General features: G+C 37.9%; 1 protein-coding gene across 1 annotated transcript in view; it reads left to right on the top strand.

Moving 5' to 3' along the window:
• The window catches only part of LOC149961213 (uncharacterized), a 39,078-nt gene that overhangs the window by 16,769 nt on the left and 3,023 nt on the right, over window positions 1–19,286 (top strand). Inside the window, exons 13-23 of the mRNA XM_090159624.1 lie at window positions 23–181; window positions 1,045–1,589; window positions 2,378–2,558; window positions 3,984–4,173; window positions 5,915–6,031; window positions 9,888–10,060; window positions 14,648–14,816; window positions 16,298–16,360; window positions 16,438–16,513; window positions 17,136–17,182; window positions 18,048–18,287. Coding sequence (XP_090015750.1) covers window positions 23–181; window positions 1,045–1,589; window positions 2,378–2,558; window positions 3,984–4,173; window positions 5,915–6,031; window positions 9,888–10,060; window positions 14,648–14,816; window positions 16,298–16,360; window positions 16,438–16,513; window positions 17,136–17,182; window positions 18,048–18,287 — 1,960 coding nt within the window. The remainder of the gene's footprint in view (window positions 1–22; window positions 182–1,044; window positions 1,590–2,377; window positions 2,559–3,983; window positions 4,174–5,914; window positions 6,032–9,887; window positions 10,061–14,647; window positions 14,817–16,297; window positions 16,361–16,437; window positions 16,514–17,135; window positions 17,183–18,047; window positions 18,288–19,286) is intronic.

Below are 19,286 nucleotides of genomic sequence, written 5' to 3'. Positions count from 1 at the left end.
ACTAAAAACTTATAATTTCTAGATGCGATTGGGTGCAGTGGTCATCCCCACCGATGACGGCAAAACGAAGAACGGCGACACATTCAACATGATCACGAAAGCCGTGATTGGGGACAAAGAAATGACCCTCGGGTCGAGCAGGCTGACCATCGAAAGATCAGGGGACGACCTCACCACTTACGTAAATATCTTACTAGTTACTATATCTTACAACCCCGAGTACGTAGGCAGAAATAAATACGTTTCACAGTTTTCATTCTCTCCCTTAAATATGGCATGTAAGATTTTATCTATTTTCATTTAATATTATTAATAATATTATATATTATATTTAAAATTTAATATTATTAATTATATTATATATTATATTTAAAATTTAATATTATTAATTATATTATATATTATATTTTTAATTTTTTTATTATAAATAATATTATTTTTTTATTATAAATAATATTATTTTTTTATTATAAATAATATTATATATTTGTATTTTATTTTATATTATTAATAATATTATATATTTTTATTTTATTTTATATTATTAATAATATTATATTATAATTTTAATTTTATATTATATTATAATATTAATAATTAATTCATGTAATATACCATAATTTATTAAAATTAATATTAATATCATCGATTATTTTATTGTAATATATTAATATCATCGATTATTTTATTGTAATATATTAATATCATCGATTATTTTATTGTAATATATTAATATCATCGATTATTTTATTGTAATATATTAATATAATAATTATACTATAATTACATTACATAATAATTTAATCGATAAATATACTATAATATATTAATAAAATAATTATAATATAATAAAATCATCTATTAATATGCTGTAATATATTTATATAATAATAATAGTTTTATTATTTTAATAATAATAATAATAATAATTAATTATAATGTAGAATTTTTAACCATCAGGATAACGCTACGGTAAAGCCCAAAAATAATAATTAAAATACTAATATAAAAATATTAATTTTAAGTGATAATTTGAACCTGCAGGATAACGCAACGGTCAAGCCTAAAATAGAGAAAGTGGGATTTAGACTACGAGAGAGAAAATGGGTTCAATTCGTGGTGACAATTCCGAGGGAGAGCGTGGTCAAGATGGTCATCACCGCGATGGCCAGCACCGAGGAGGAGCGGGCCATCATGACCATCCACGGATTCCGAATCATCACGACGGGAGACAACATTCCGTGTCCGGTGAAGCTGGGCCCCGAAAGCGTCTTCATCTCGACCACCGTCAAGACCAACCAAACCACCCAAGTCAGAGCCGACCTCGGCTACATCGCCAACACGGGCGCCTCCCACACCTTGAGAAGGTACCGAGCCGGAGACGACGACCTTGTCTTCGAGGTGGAGGTCGAACTGACCGATCACCCGGCGACCACGGCTGGCAGCAAACACGAACTGGCCTTGACCGTGGCCATGAGTGGCTCCACTTTAGAGGTCAAACAAATCGTCGAAGTGATACGCGCGGGAACCGAGAAAGTGGACATCCTGATGGATTTGAAACCCACCAAAGAGGAGCCCGTCAAACAAGGGTAAGGTTATAATAGTTACAGGGTCGTTTGATGTAGAGGTTGGCGTACTCCCGAATATTTGCGCAACGCGTTCGTCAGTTTTAGGCCGAGGAAACAATTTCACTTTTATATTTTGCGACATCTATTCTGGTGCCGTAATTGGTCGGAAATTATGCAAAACAAATTGAGTTATGGTACAAATATAATAACGAAAATTTGTACTCCGACTTAACTGAAGGTGGCGCCACATAACACTAGGGAGATTCTTTCTTGTTGCTGTTTTGCACCGTCTATACTGGTACCCCAACAACATATCAGAAATTATACCAAACAAATTAAGTTAAGGCAGCAATATAATTGTTTGGTTTTCTTAATTATTGGTAATATTATCTTAATATTTTAATATAAATTATATAATATATTGAATGTTAGAATGTTATGATTCATTAGATCGCTAGCGGCACATCGTAGTGTACAACCTTTATTCAGTCTACCATAATATCCGCTCTAAAAATTATATTAGTTGCACTAGCGGTCGTTAGATGGCGCAACGAAGCACTCTGATTTTTCCCCAGTGTGACGACTGGAAGCGATACCCTCGTGCGCTGACCTCTCCATAAAATGATCCTGCTAGATAAAATTAAGTCTTACTCTTGAAAATGTGTAGGCAGAACTTGTAGGAGTGCAGACTGTACGCAATAAAGCTACGTCTACACTCAGCTACAAGTTCCCCGTTCACGTTTTCCAGAGGAAGGGCTTAACCTCTCTATTATCATAACCAACACCAAGCGGTCAAATTTCATCTGCAGGGAAAAAGTGACGGTAATGGGCTCCGTCAGTCTATCGGAAGAATCCGTGTTGGAACCCATGGAAGCCAGCATACAACTCCATCTACCGCCGTACATCACTTTTTTAAAAATGACGTACGACAATATTTCTAAGCTGCAGAAACCGGTCATGAAAAATCATCAAACGTGGCTCGAAATTAAGGTCATATCGGGTTTACCAAAACCAATAATTTATTTATACTTTGGGAGACGATTTTAGAGTCTAACAGTAAGCTCCTCCCCCTAATCAAAATAAAATCAGCGGGCTATTTCATTGGTTACATAAAACCTTGTATGAAGTACACGCCCGTGACGTTTCTCCTTCCCCCTCTTGAGACGGAGTGAAACTAGTCCATGATGCCCGTGGATCGTCTAACCACAACCCACCTACCCCAAGAGGGACATGTACCTCTGCTAGTAATTTCTATTTTTTATGTCTCGAATGTGATGCGGCTTTTTTAGGAGCCCCATCTCACGGCTAGTAGAGGCAGTTTTAAAGATACAAAGACGAGCACGCGCACCACTTTTAACAAACAATCCAACTGATATGTGTATTGGTTTCACGTACAGTGTAGCCGATGCCGCCGTGTCGTACGTAACTCTTATCCAGTTAGGGTTAGAAATTTCAAAGATATCTATTTGGACGCTACATTTACCGGCATCGGAATCCAAATATATCCGAATACATTTTTTTTAAATCCGAGTCCAAGAAGTTAATCGTTTTTCCATTTTAGTGTTTTAAATTAGGAGCGACATGGTTGAATATTATATTTTTAGTTAGTACTGATCATTTCTGAACTACGTTTACGGTTGCGTTAAGAAATTATTAATTTTAAGTGAGATTTCTGGCCAATTTGCGGACCCCTCAACTCACGTACGCTTTATTGTCATATTTGAATTTTATGCAAATTGATACAGGCGCCATCTAACTCACTCGTTACCTTATTTCCAAAACCAGGTAACTCGAAAAATTCGGATGGTCTAAAAATTAATTGAAATTAAAGTGTTCGCGTTTCGCTATCTTATTTCCAAAACCAGGTAACTCGATAAAATTCCTCTTGGGTTTATTAAGTTAATGTACAAGATGATGGTAAATTTGTTCAAATTGAAATTTATATTTAAAATATATTTAATACATCGGGGGGGGGGGCATATTTTTAATTTAAATTTCGTAAAATTAAAAAAAATTCACGCGCTATTTTCTGTTTGCTTTAAAAAAATCCGCGTCACTTTTGAGACACCTTATGTCGAGGTGATGCGAGTCCTTCTGGTGTAGGTGGTCTATGGTCTTATCGTAGTCATTTTTCCTAAGTATAAATAAATACATTATGGCTACTAGGAGCAACAAACATAAGGAGAACGCTAACGCAGTGCTGTGTACAAATGTCATTGGACGTTGCACATTTTACGGGCAGGGGGAGGGGAGACGGCAGCAGGCGCTAATGCGTCTAACAAATGAAAAATGTACGCAAGAAAATGCACGACTTTTGACGAGTTGCGTTCTCCTTGTGTGCGGTGCTGTGTTTGTTGCTCCTAGATGGCAACAAACATTAAGCGTTTTTAACAAAAAACCACGCGTTGTCAACAGATTCCGTTCCTTTTGTACATGAACAACGTATCTCTGACGCTGACCTTCCAAGCGGACCCCAACAACTCACGCGGGTTCGGCGCTGGCCACGAGTACGGCACCATTCCCTACCATCTACTCTGCAAAATCAACAACCAACTCTCCGTGTGTGGGCAAATGGATTACATTATGCTCGAAATCGACAATGAAGGTACTGATACACATATTTATAATTAAGAGGCCACATATTTGAATTTATGAATTTTATTTATCTCTAGAAATTTGTTTTAATGCCAAGAAATTTTTTTCTGGAAAAAAATCAATTTGTTTACTCAATAAGATAGTAGACCATAAACAGATAGATTTGTTAGGAAGGGAGCGGAAATTGAGATAAAGTTGAATGGACAATAGGAAGAAAAGAAAGGGAATTTAGGGAAATACCCCGGGCATGCACATGTCCCCTCCAGGTCGGATACAAGGTCATAGGGGGTCCAGTAAACGCGACGAGAGCCGCACCAAGAAAACGACCTTGCTCTTCTCGCTTCCTGGAAAAATTATAAGTTGTCACTAAATTTGTAAAATGGAGTGTAGCTACACTCCATGGTTGTTAGGGCCACTAAATTCTTAGGGGCCACAAAATAATTAGCCCACCCGTGAAAAAATCTTAGCGCCGCTACTGTTTAGAAGGGAATAAATACTCACCTTGCTACTACCATCGACCAAGAATCTAAGGGGACTCACTGTTCAGACTTTTAAAAGCACGCGTGAATACTGAGGATAGGAAAATCACGGTTAGTTTTAGTTCAATGTGGACAAACTTGGCGTCGCTGAAGTCGATTTCCGGCGTAGTTTCGTAGAGCGTTCACGTTCAATTTTGACAAAATGGCGCCGCTGTTGATTAGGCTTAGTAAGTTTTAGTTTTATTTTTGAAATTGGTTCTTTAAAAGTTTAAGTAATGGTAATTAAGTAAAAATGACCAGTAAGCTGCGTATGGCTGAGGTTTTTTGAATCCAATTCACTGGAATGCATTTCATTTAATGAACAAAACTTAACCTAACTTTCTCGCGCGTACTGTCGCCTAAGCCCCGACTAAGCCTTTCGTAGTGATAGATGAACAGAATTCTTGAAGCGCTAAAAAGTGGCTGATGTACCTCAGTAAGCCTTCCAATTTAGGCCACGCCTACCGTGTCAAAATATCTGGAACTGTGAGTCCCCTTAGATTCTTGGTCCATGCTACTGCCTAGGACGATAATATACTTCTGAGTTCGGTTGGTGGTTGCGAGTCCAAGTCGGTGCTGAGCACGAGTGTCAGTGTTGAAAAAAGGTTTGGTCAGAAAATTTCCGTTAAAATGATACAAAGTGTCACACTTATTGTTAATAAGCTACTTAGGATAAAAAGCTAAAACTTTGCGACTATATTCAGTTGTAGGTTTAGAAAGATATACGTTTAAAGGGCCACAATCACTCGAGTTTTGAGCCTTTGAAGGTAGGACTACAGAATCACGTGTTTTGTGATCAAACTATTATTTCTTTTAAAGAAAAAATTTCATGAAATACGAAATTTGCTTTTGTGGTTTTCGATATTGTAAAATATGTATGTTTTAGACTGCTACCGCCATCTGGTAGGACTTCGGGTATTTAAAAATCGTCCTCTAATGGCGTTACGCCTGTAAAAGGATCTTCTCCCTTGTCTCAATATGTATTTTGGGAACCGGGAGAGTATGATCAAACTTATTTCTTTTAAAGTAAAAGTTTCACGAAATACGAAAAATTTCCAATTTTTTTGCGGTTTTTCTTTGTTTTTTTTTAAATATCTACGTTTCAGACTGCTGGCGCCATCTGGTAAGACTTCGGGTATTTATAAATGTTCCTCTAATGGAGTTACCACGGTGAAAGGACCAAATGCGTATCAGTCTATTAACGACGAATCTAAACTTGTTTTTTTGTTGTAGAGTGTCTGGAAGAGTTGGGTGTCGGCTCAGGGACGGTGCAGGACTGCCAGATTACCTCGTCCACTTCATCCAGTCCAGATACCGAAGGAAAATACGGTCGAATTGGATCGGCAGGAGGTAAAATCAAACTGACCCCCTGTAGGCAGTAGCGTCACTAAAGGTTGTGCCACACAGTAGCTCATGGTGTCTGTTACGGGTTGTGCCACACAGTGACACAGTTATCCTTGGATCATACTTACCAGACCACAACACAATATTAATGGTTTGGTACTTAAGTTATTTGTAATTATAATACAGGGATGCCATATTTTTTTTCACAATCAAATTCCCTGACTTTTTCAGGTTTTCCCTGACCATCTCCGGAAATTTTCCCTGACTAATTTTGTGCCAATATTTTCTATTTTTTAACCTATATTTTAGAAAACGTTTCCTATTTGCAAACAAAATTAAATTCCCTGACATTTCCCTGACTTTTAGACTAATTTTTAAAATTCCCTGACTTTTCCCTGATTTTTATACCCATATTCAAATTCCCTGACTTTTCCAGGCACCGTGGCAACCCTGTAATAACTATGGATGATAAATCACTAAATTAACGTATAATAGGTGATTATGAAAAAGAATTGCGCGCAGAGGCTCACGGGAGTTGGTTATTTTTTGACAAAGCGTCGGCTGCTTAAATTCGCCTGCACCTACCGAGGCCCCGATCGTCCGCGTTTAGTTAAAAGCACCAACCATGGATTGATTGTTTGAAAAGTTAGTATTTTTCTAAAATTATTAAAAATACATAAAGTTAACAAATTTATTATATATATTTTTTTATTTCTTATAGTTCTAGACCAAGTATTGATAAAGAAACAAGCCCAATTTTAGTTGAAATTGTAAAGGCTGTAAAATAAATGACCACACTCATAATTAGGATTTAAATCTAGATTAAACCTGAAAATGAATTAAAATCAATTTGGATAGAATTTTAAAATATTTCATTTAATAAATCAATTACCTTAATTTAACGACTTTGCAAACTTCTCTCAAAACGAAAAACGAAAAATCCTTTCGATTGAACAATGATGAAATTATAGAAATCTCGCTAACCCTTGCCCAACTAGCCAGACGAATTTACTAAAAGGGCCAATTTTGATACTTTCAACTTGTTAGTACTTAACCAAATCACGTGACCACCGATATTTTTCATAATCACCTATTGGGAATTATACTGTACGAAAATAAGATTTAGAATCTCTGCAGTTCCATATTCTTAGCAAGCATGAATTTGGATTAATTAATTAATTTACGATATTGCCTATAATCTACTTTTAAAACCCGTCACTAGGGGTCTTAAACATGTACGCAACAGTACTTTGTTGAGTGACACAATCAACATTTGTTTGCTCAAAAATTAAACATTGCAACAAAATTAACTTCGCCATTGCCAATGACACCCGGTGTGGTTCACAAGTGACGTTATGCCCGTAGCCACAGATATATTAAATATTTTACATCCACAATTTGACGAGGGACTGATACGGAAGTGACAGCTAGCGGACAACGTGTATTTTAATAATAATAATATTAATAATAATAATAATAATCAGCTAGGCTAATACCCAAGACACCACCTTAGGCCTAAGTCATTAAGCGACTTTTAATGCCATTAATCCAAGTGTCCGGGTTACAACGCGTAGGAGGGTGGTGCCAAGCCCTTCATTCCACGCGAGCCAACAGCTCCCTACACTCACTATTACCGCTAACCTCAACAAGTTTTTATGGATACGCAACGTTATAGCGCCATCTTTCCACCAAAACCAAAAACAAAATGGCACGTGACTTCCACTCCACGTTACTCAAGGGCTATCAACATTATTAGGCCTAAGCTACCGCTTTCCTTTTTCCAAATACTAATTTTGGTCACCGATAGATGGCACTATTACGTAGTGCATCCAGAAAGTATTTTCCAAATACTAATTTTGGTCACCGATAGATGCCACTATTACGTAGCGCATCCAGAAAGTATTTTCCAAATACTAATTTTGGTCACCGATAGATGGCACTATTACGTAGCGCATCCAGAAAATATTTTCCAAATACTAATTTTGGTCACCGATAGATGGCACTATTACGTAGCGCATCCAGAAAGTATTTTCCAAATACTAATTTTGGTCACCGATAGATGCCACTATTACGTAGCGCATCCAGAAAATATTTTCCAAATACTAATTTTGGTCACCGATAGATGGAACTATTACGTAGCGCATCCAGAAAGTATTTTCCAAATAGTAATTTTGGTCACCGATAGATGCCACTATTACGTAGCGCATCCAGAAAGTATTTTCCAAATACTAATTTTGGTCACCGATAGATGGCACTATTACGTAGCGCATCCAGAAAGTATTTTCCAAATACTAATTTTGGTCACCGATAGATGGCACTATTACGTAGCGCATCCAGAAAGTATTTTCCAAATACTAATTTTGGTCACCGATAGATGGCACTATTACGTATCGCATCCAGAAAGTATTTTCCAAATAGTAATTTTGGTCCCCGATAGATGGCACTATTACGTAGCGCATCCAGAAAATATTTTCCAAATACTAATTTTGGTCACTGATAGATGCCACTATTACGTAGCGCATCCAGAAAGTATTTTCCAAATAGTAATTTTGGTCACCGATAGATGCCACTATTACGTAGCGCATCCAGAAAGTATTTTCCAAATACTAATTTTGGTCACCGATAGATGGCACTATTACGTAGCGCATTCAGAAAATATTTTCCAAATACTAATTTTGGTCACTGATAGATGCCACTATTACGTAGCGCATCCAGAAAGTATTTTCCAAATAGTAATTTTGGTCACCGATAGATGCCACTATTACGTAGCGCATCCAGAAAGTATTTTCCAAATACTAATTTTGGTCACCGATAGATGCCACTAATACGTAGCGCATCCAGAAAATATTTTCCAAATACTAATTTTGGTCACTGATAGATGCCACTATTACGTAGCGCATCCAGAAAGTATTTTCCAAATAGTAATTTTGGTCACCGATAGATGCCACTATTACGTAGCGCATCCAGAAAGTATTTTCCAAATACTAATTTTGGTCACCGATAGATGGCACTATTACGTAGCGCATCCAGAAAGTATTTTCCAAATACTAATTTTGGTCACCGATAGATGGCACTATTACGTAGCGCATCCAGAAAGTATTTTCCAAATACTAATTTTGGTCACCGATAGATGGCACTATTACGTAGCGCATCCAGAAAGTATTTTCCAAATAGTAATTTTGGTCACCGATAGATGGCACTATTACGTAGCGCATCCAGAAAGTATTTTCCAAATACTAATTTTGGTCACTGATAGATGCCACTATTACGTAGCGCATCCAGAAAGTATTTTCCAAATACTAATTTTGGTCACTGCTAGATGCCACTATTACGTAGCGCATCCAGAAAATATTTTCCAAATACTAATTTTGGTCACTGATAGATGCCACTATTACGTAGCGCATCCAGAAAATATTTTCCAAATACTAATTTTGGTCACTGATAGATGCCACTATTACGTAGCGCATCCAGAAAGTATTTTCCAAATAGTAATTTTGGTCACCGATAGATGCCACTATTACGTAGCGCATCCAGAAAGTATTTTCCAAATACTAATTTTGGTCACCGATAGATGGCACTATTACGTAGCGCATCCAGAAAGTATTTTCCAAATACTAATTTTGGTCACCGATAGATGGCACTATTACGTAGCGCATCCAGAAAGTATTTTCCAAATACTAATTTTGGTCACCGATAGATGGCACTATTACGTAGCGCATCCAGAAAATATGGGTCTTTTGCTAGCTGTCTCTTCCGTGTTCTTCCCACGGGCCCCTGTGCAGTGTAAGGTATCCATGCTATTTCATATATCTATGCCCGTAGCATGGAGTGCCATTTTAACATACTTATGTCACGCCTATAGTTTGGTCTCTACCGATAAAAACGGGGACTGGCAAACCTTATTGGCAAGTCGATTTCCTCAAGACAACCAGAGTGGCTCAGCTACAAGTGGCGCATACTGACGGCACAAGAAAGTTGGTCAAATACAGTTTGAGTAGCAGTCTAAATGGCGTTGACTGGCTGCCGGGATTGAACGTAAATACACGATAATAAATACAACACATATGCGCCATCTACTACCAGAAAACAGAAATATTTAATATCATTAGTAACATAAATCGCAATAAGTATGACAGTAGACAGAATAAGCCAGCACCAGAAAAAGGCAAAAAACGGGTATATGGTACTTGTACGAGGTGCAGGCTGTACACACTACAAGATTTCGAGTTCTGATTTGAACTCTCTAATTAGCAAATATTATCATCGGACTGATGTTCAGAGTTATGGCGCAATGAGGGTTTAGTGTTTAATTATGCCCAAGGCGAAATCACCTATACTGACAATTGTGAGGCAAAATATCTAGTACATTTGGCGGAAAGATACTAGCCCGAATTTCCGGTAAATCGGTGGCGGGAATTTCGAATTTGGCCTATTTTCTGATAAATTCCTGAAGGTTGCTGCGCGTGTTATATTAATCCATTTTAGAAATGTCTATCGCGTAAATTTCAAAACCCTAAACAAATTTGAAGAAATTTAAAAACTTACTAATAGCTCGTACCGATAGGTCTTCGAGCAAACCTAAAGACGCGAAACTCGGACAAAATAGATCTTCGAGTGCAAAACTAAATTAAATTAAATAAATTAGCCAGAAATTCCAACGCTAGACCGGTTTCGTCCTGGCGACTGTCAAATCTAAAAGAGAAACTAAGCCTAAACGTTAAAAATTCAAAACGAATTGCGTAGCAACGGAAAGCCGAAAAGGGGGAGGGTGGTGGAGAATAGTATATACGATATGTAACGTTATCTTCACTTAGGCTATCTTAGCTATATTTTGAAAATCTACTTTATGGGTAAACGCCAATCAACTTGGAATAAGCATAAACATAATTATAAACTTAATAAATAAATAAAAAAAACACTATTGTACAATAAACAAACATTCATTTAAAAATTCCTGCAGTGGTTTCGACGCTAAGCAGCGTCGTCGTCAGGCAAAATTACAATACTAGCTCTCGGGTCTGTAGAGAGCGCAACAGAAAAAATTCACTGTAATTAAAATTCGAGTAGCACACACATTCCTTTTATGTACCGAATACCTAAATAACGGTGATCTGATGGCTTGCATATGCTTATTTACAGTATGTTTGATATGCGAGGTTTAATAAAAAAATATAATAAAAGGTTTAATTCGGCTGAGTTACATCGTAATGACTGCGCGCTATCGTCGCCAAAAGAGAAGTCCCTCGTCCTCCTCGTGCGAAAAGGGGCTTTACAATATATGATGGGGGGAGTAGCACTCGTTTACAGTTCAGTTCAGTTCGGTTCACTTTTCCACTCCGAATTTGGTCCCTTTTAAATCAGGGAGGCTCACTTAAACTTTCGGATAAGGGGCGCAGTGGGGGGACATGGTGTGTGTCACCACGTTGGTCTTTTTGTAGATTTGCGGAGCGACCACCACCTGTCCAAGAGGTGTTTGGTGGCCTCCGTCGTCTCTGTTTTTTGTTTGTCTTCCGTTAGTCCAAGCCATCGGAGATAATCCGGGGATGATGGGGCTACTACCATAGGCATTTGCTCGGACTCACGTATTAAAAGTCGCTCCGGGGTCAACGCCGGGCACTCTTCCAAGATGTGAGCCACGGTTTCTGACGGGGCAGCGCAGAGTTTGCATGTTGGTGCGTTCCCAAGGATCTCGAACTCCCTGGCTGCCGTTGGGAGGGCGCCGGTGCGTGCCTGGAACAGTAGGCAGCTTCCTCGGCTGTTGTCATATATGGCTTCTTTGGCTGGCTTTTGCTTTAAGGCGTAGTCCCGAAGGCTGTTCTTGCTACTGACCTCTTTTTTCCAGCGCGATTCGTTTGTGGCTGCGACGTCCCGCCATACCTGTTGTCGCCACAGTTTTGTGGTGGGGCAGGTTCCCAGGTTCGCCCGGACCGCGAACTTCCTGTAGAGGCGATTTGTGCGGCGGCTCCATTGCGTTCGGTGGGCGGGCCTATCGATATAGTCGTATACCGCACGTATCTGGCGATCCGGGGGAGCCTGTAGGCATGCTCCGAGGAAATTCATCTTCGCTCGGGCTTCCCGTGCCTCGAAAGTGGACCAGCCAATCTCCCCTTCTATGGCCGCGTTAGCCGTGATGGCGTTGCCTCCCAGGGACACCTTGCCAACTTCCCTTTGCCTTCGCTCGAGGATCTTCCAAGTTGTGGCATTTAGACACAAACTTTCCGTGGCAAACGTCAGGGCGGGGACGGCGACGGACTTCCACAGGGCGCGGCCCACCTCGTATCTGTCGTAAGACGCACGGCTCGTCGAGGAGATTGAACCTTTCAACCTATTCGCCTTCGTAATACGGGCCGCATTCGTAGCGTCGAGGTAGTCCTCGCGGGTGGATACTATTACCCCCAGGTATTTCGTCTCGTCTACCTCCGGGAGCACCTGGCCATCTAGGTAGAACACCGTTGCCGGGAGATCTTCCGGTAGAAGAGCTTTTGGTGTAAAGTTCATTATTACCTAAATGAGAACGCTGGCGCCATCTATACAAAGTTTACTAATACAACGGTGCGGAAAATAGCTAACATTTCGAAGGAAATTGGCCACGTCTGTAAAAATAATAATGTTAAACCAATTTTTATACCGATAAACAAAATTGTCAACCATTTTCGTATTAGAAAAGACAGAGTAACTGTTGCCAAATGGGCTATACAGGGTGTTACGGATAAGAGTACCGAAACTTTCTATATGCATTCTATGGGTCTCTATGAATAAATAATGTCAAATAAACATGGGTCCTAAAGTGCTTCGCTTCAGAGATATGGGCTCCCAAGAAACTACCCCAAAACCGGACACAGCCTTAAATCTGGCAAACAATATTCTTCCTTGAACCAAATTGTTTTCATTAAATTATCAATTGTTTTTTATTCGTGAGGCGAGAAACTTTAATAACAAGTGGCAAAAGTTCATTAATGTCCTTTTAGAAGTAAAATGAGTTTGAAGACAAAGCCATTTTAATTTAGTCATAAAAATTCTTAAGGAATGGTTTTAAAATTGTCGCATTCGTTTTGTAGCTAATATGGCACATTGGTCTAGGCAAGGATCCTTGGTCTAGGAACGCTTATTGCACGGACGGGCTCAAAAAAAATGGGCTAGAAGCTCAAAGATTCAACCAGCAGTAGATTCCTAAAAGACTGGTGTCAGATAGACACAAAGTTTAAACATTGTTTTTTTTTGTGATTGGCATGTAACCTGGAGAGAGGTACACATAATATTTCGACTGGTTTTACCAAATAGACGAACGATTGAATCTTTGAACTTCTAACCCAATAAGCGTTCTTGGACGTCCCATATTAATCACAGAACGAATAAGACAAACTTAAAAGCATTCTTTTAGAAATCTTATGACATTTGTATCTTTAATTTTGATAATTAAAATCGTTCGTAACGACAAAATGTTTTTATTTTATTTGGAACCGTGTCAATAAAATTAAAATGGCTTTGTCTTCAAACTCATTTTACTTCTAAAACGGCATTAATGAACTTTTGCCACTTGTTATTAAAGTTTCTCGCCTCACGAATAAAAAACAATTGATAGTTTAATGAAAACAATTTGGTTCAAGGAAGAATATTGTTGCCAGATTTAAGGCTGTGTCCGGTTTTGGGGTAGTTTCTTGGGAGCCCATATCTCTGAAACGAAGCACTTTAGGACCCATGTTTATTAGACATTTTTTACTCATAGAGACCCATAGAATTTGTATAGAAAGTTTCGGTACTCTTATCCGTAACACCCTGTATAGGACAAACTAAACGAAAGAGCACGAAGCTGACCCGAGATTAAGAAGACAAAAGGCCATTGCAGACCATGTTAAAAAAGGCCCACTACACGACATAGATACAAAAGAAGTTGTATTAATTTCTAGGGAAAGTAACTTAATAAAATTAAATATTAGAGAATTGTTGAATTTGTTAAATTAAAAATGAACAACCAATTAATTAACAATATAGATGGCCCTGCCCAGGGTGATTTCCTTTTTAGGTATTCGGTACATAAAAGGAATGTATACGCTACTCGAATTGCAATTACAGTGAATTTTTTCTGTCGCGCTCTCTACAGACTCGAGAGCTAGTATTGTAATATTGCCTTACGACGACGCTGGTAATAGCGTCGAAACGGCTGTAGCAGTTTTTAAATAAATGTTTGTTTATTGTACAATAGCGGTTTTTCTATTTATTATGTTTATTATGTACAAGATTGTCCTTTAGCATATTTAGATAATTATTAAAATCAAAGACTAATTAAGTTTCCAAGTCTTACTATAGTAGCAGTATCAGTGGCGAAACGTATGGTCGTACGTACAAATATTTGTATTTTTTTACTATTTTTTCAATGGTGTACCCCCCCCCCCGAAACAAAATCCTGGCTACGCCACTGAGCAGTATGTTGTCTTTGTGAAAGAGTTTGACCTGTTTAGCTACGAATTTTTTATGTTACTTATGATAGTATGTAATTTCGTTTTCTCTTGTTTCTGCGAAACATAAATATTATCTGCTTTCGTAAAAAGCCGTAGATGGCGCCACAGTACATACTGAATTGGTGTATCACGTAATCACGATCTCTTGCGTGATTGATAACAGGTTTCCGGGTTATCGTACGAAGGGAACTCGGCCACGAGTCGAATCAGCAATCCGGCCGAAGCCAGGTTTCTTAAACTATTCGTCGAAGAAACCGAAAAAGAAAAGGAATTCGAAAAATACGCCGCCATGCAGTTCGAGCTCTACGGTTGCAGTTTAAGCAGCCAATCAGGTATTTGCATCATACCGCAGGATCTTTTGATAGAGAGGTCAGCGCGCACTCGGCTTTTTTGCGCAACACGTTCGTCAAATTCAGGCCGGGAAGAAATATCACTTACTGTTAGTTATACTGATTACCCAAACTACATTTAACAAATGATATAAAACCAATTATTTTATGGTACCAATATACCTAATTATTTTGCTTTCTTAATTATTTTTAATAGTATCTTAATATTTAAACAGACGTTTTATAAGAAATGAATATGTTAAGATTGAATAGATGGCGTATCGTATTAGTGTACATTATTTCAGGCTAGGGAAATATCACTGTGTTGTTTTGCGCCATCTATACTAATTACCCAAAATACACATAACAAATTATATAAAACAAATTATTTTAAGGTACCGATATAATTATTTGGCTTTCTTAATTATTTTTAATAATATCTTAATATAGGTATATATTGAATAGACGTTTTATAAGAAATGAGTATGTTAAGATTGAATAAATGGCGTATCATATTGTACAGCCTTTATTGGGTCTACCGTCATATTAGTTCTACTAGCGATCGTAAGATGGCGCAACGAGACAGTGATGTTTTCCCCTCTGCATTTTCTTTCCCATCACCAGGAGCAGAGTACGCTTGTGAGGAAAGTATAGCATCTAGGGAAATTCTTAAGAGCAGCCACCTTTAGATGGCGCCACTAAGTACTAGGGAGTTATGCCATTTCCACCAATGGAAAAAAGCGGGTGAAAGGTTATTGACGTTGGCCCTTCTTTTATATTGGGCACCTGCTTTCCCATTGGTGGAAATAGCTTAAACCTTCTTGTACTTACAAGGAGAGTACCCGAGGTGTTTATTGCCGATTTTTTTCAAAGTCGGGCGTAATGTAGACCTATATGAAATATGAAATTTCCCAAAAGGAGACGTTGCACTACCCATTCGATTTTCTATGGCAACCGAAAATGTTTTTGATCACTTAAAACAATAAAATCTCCATTTAAAAAAGCATGGGATTTTCTCGGTTTCACAGCTACGAAAATTTTGAAATTTTTTAAAAAAATCACGAATTGTATAATTTCGACCACATTTAGGTAAATTTCATCAAGTTTGGGTAAATTGAAACATTTTTAGGGTAAATTTGTAACAAATTTTGGGTAAAATAAGGAAAAAATCATATTTTGAATGTAAGTGGTCAAAAACATTTTCGGTTGCCATGACAAATCGAATGGGTAGTGCAACGTCTCCTTTTGGGAAATTTCATATCTCATATAGGTCTACATTACGGCCGACTTTGAACTAAATCGGCAATAAACACCTCGGGTACTCTCCTTGTTAGTAGCGCCATCTTCACGCTGGCTGCCCTTAAAAACTTCCCTCATTTGATAGGCAAGTGCGCTGACCCCTCCTTCAAAAGATCCTGATAATACGGTAAGGAGGAATTAAACCGATATTAAAATTAAAATAATTGTACGTTGATAACCTAAAGGCGTTTGCGACGAATCTTCCGAAGTAGAGGACTCAACTCCGTCGTCACTTAGCTCCAAGAAAGGTCAGCTTTTCGTCATTTAAAATCAACTACTTGCTTTCGATTAGAAATAAAATAAACCCTATTTATCATATTTACAGAATTTGTGAGCGCACATTTCGTGGCCGATCCGAAGAAAAACACATTATTTTATTGTGACGCCAATAATGTTAACAGGTAAAAAAGTCACTTAATTAAAAATACTAACAAATACTAAGAATGTAATTAATTATACTTTGGGATAGAATTACTATATTGAACGATTTATCCAACCAAGCAGGCCCGGATTAACACTATTGGGAGCCCTGTGCCCAGTAGAATTTGGGGCCCCTAAAATAATTCAGACCTTACTTTTTGACTTGAAATCGAGGGGCAGATCACTCCAATGATTATAGGGACACCCTCGTATGATTAAATCATGATGAGATTAGATTAAAATTAAATCTGTAACTTTGGCTGTACAAAGATTAAAAATTATTAAATCATGATTAAATTTGTAATCATGATTATTAGGACACCTTGTAACAAAATGATCTGCCCCTCGCTTAAAATAATAATAATATTAAAAAAAAATTATTTCGAAGACGAGGGCCCTATAACTTCGGGGCCCTATGCCATGGCACACTTGGCATATGCCTTAATACGGTCCTGGTACCCAAGGGAATATTGGACCATGATGCTTGAGAGTCGTCTCAACATATTAATTATCCCTAATTAGAAATAAATACCTTCTCGAAAATTCTAATAGAAATAATCAAATTTTTATTTACTTTTAATAAACCAATCTTTATACAAATAGCCTGGCTAAATGCCACTATTCGGAAAATGGAGGTTTAGTATGGCAAAGTAAGTTCTTGGGAGAAACCAGATCTTTTTATGGAGAGGTCAGCGCACTCTAGATTTTTTGTGCAACTCATCCGTCAGACCAGTGAAAAAAATCTCGCTGTGCTGCTTTGCGCCATCTATCCTGGTTATCTCAACTACTTATATAAAATTATATAAGGCAAATCAATTTTATGGTACCAATGTAATAATTTTGGCTTCTTAATTATTGGTAATAATATTCCAATATTAAACCTAAGTTAAATTATATATTAAAAGGTTAAGATTCAGTAGATGGCGCATCGTAGTGTACAACCTTAATTCAGTCTTCTATAATTTAAGCGCTAAAAATCATACTAGTCCCACTAAAGGTCGATAGATGGCACATCGTAGTGTATAACTTTGATTCAGTCTTTTATAATTTAACCATTAATAATCATATTAGTTCCACTTAAGGTCGTTAAATGGCGCATGGTAGTGTATAACTTTTATTCAGTCTTCTATAATTTAACCATTAAAAATCATATAAATTCCACTAAAGGTTGTTAGATGGCGCATGGTAGTGTATAACTTATATTCAGTCTTCTATAATTTAACCGTTAAAAATCATATAAATTCCACTAAAGGTTGTTAGATGGCGCATGGTAGTGTATAACTTTTATTTTGTCTTTTATAATTTAACCGTTAAAAATCATATTAGTTCCAGTAACTGTCGTTAGATGGCGCGACGAGACAGTGATATTATCTACTCCTTATACTGCCTTTATACCCACTAGAAGCAGACTTCACTTATGACAATCGTGTTGAGCTTCGATTGGCACGTGGGCTGACCTCTCCGTAGAAAGATCTTGATAGAAACTTATAACAAAATGTTGTCAAACCATATTAGAAATTCAGTGGGAAGTGGGCAAGATACTCGGCTACGACAAAGAGCGCAGTATCGCCATAGCGACGGATCTGAGTAACAAAGCGTACCTGACGAGCGGAGACAACAAGAAGTGGATTGCCATCAGCGAAGAGAGAGCCACTCTGATCATGGGCAACGGTTCCTTCGTGCAGAGTTCCAACGTTCCACCAGCTACCATCGACGAAGTCACCGAATTGAAATTGAAACAAGGAAAATGGAAAGGTACGGAACACTTTTTTTACCCTAAAACGTAGCTGATGGTCCGCAGGGCCCGCGGCGCTCTGAGCTTAGGGGCCCCGCTCACAATAAAAAATTGAAAAGGGGGCCCCCATTGAGATTTTTGCGGGGGGCCTCTGAGTTCTCAGCTACGCCACTGGTTACGGGGATTAAATTTCCTGCGGGCCTCAAAAGCGGGAGTAAAGAGAAAATGGATAATGTTTAGCTTGTTCTGTTACAAAACGCCAAATTAAACTATTCGCTTGTTTTGGTGGAGATTATACAGGGTGTCCATTAAAAAACGAAAAATGATGAATAATGGAAAAACTTTTTTTTTAAATTTCAAATTTCTATGGAACATTCCTCGTTTACTAGTGTAAAATTGAATGACCTTGAACCATCTCGAGAACCGTTGGGTTTACGGGTTTGGTTCCAATTAGGAAGTTGTTGCTCGCCATATTATTAGTTCAAATAACTTTGATTTGACCTATCAGAAGCCGAGAAATTGAAGGTTAATGAATTGAACCTGATTTCTGTATGATTGTTTGTCATGACAAGTTTTCGAATAATTGAACTCCCTCGTTAAACGAGCTCAAGCATGTATCCTAGCTGACGGTGGCATAATTGAACCGTTGTAAACTATTCAATATTTATTTGATTTAGTCACATTAAAACTAATCAGATTATTTTATTATCAAACACTGGATTCATTAACCTTCAGAAATCTTCCGCGTGCGCGTGTTACATATCAGGAAAACTATTCTGTAAAAATCAAAAATGACAAAAAATTCTCTATCCGTCAAAAATGGCAATGCGCGTGTGGAGAAGGGGCGGATATCAAAATATCAAACTATCGATTGTGTAAGTTGAATTTTAAGTAGTGGCAGCTAGGAGCAACAAACACAAGGAGAACGCAACTAGCCTTTAAACACGCTAACGCAGTGTTGTGTACGAATTTCATTGGACGAGCGTCACGAGCCTTTACGCTGAACATTTTACGGGCGG

The sequence above is a fragment of the Leiobunum rupestre genome, chromosome 1 (genome assembly GCF_980474605.1).
Source record: "Leiobunum rupestre chromosome 1, qqLeiRupe1.1.hap1, whole genome shotgun sequence".
In the NCBI taxonomy this organism is placed as follows: domain Eukaryota; kingdom Metazoa; phylum Arthropoda; class Arachnida; order Opiliones; family Sclerosomatidae; genus Leiobunum; species Leiobunum rupestre.
Note: the sequence above shows the minus strand (reverse complement) of the source record. Positions and strands in the feature narration are given on the sequence as shown.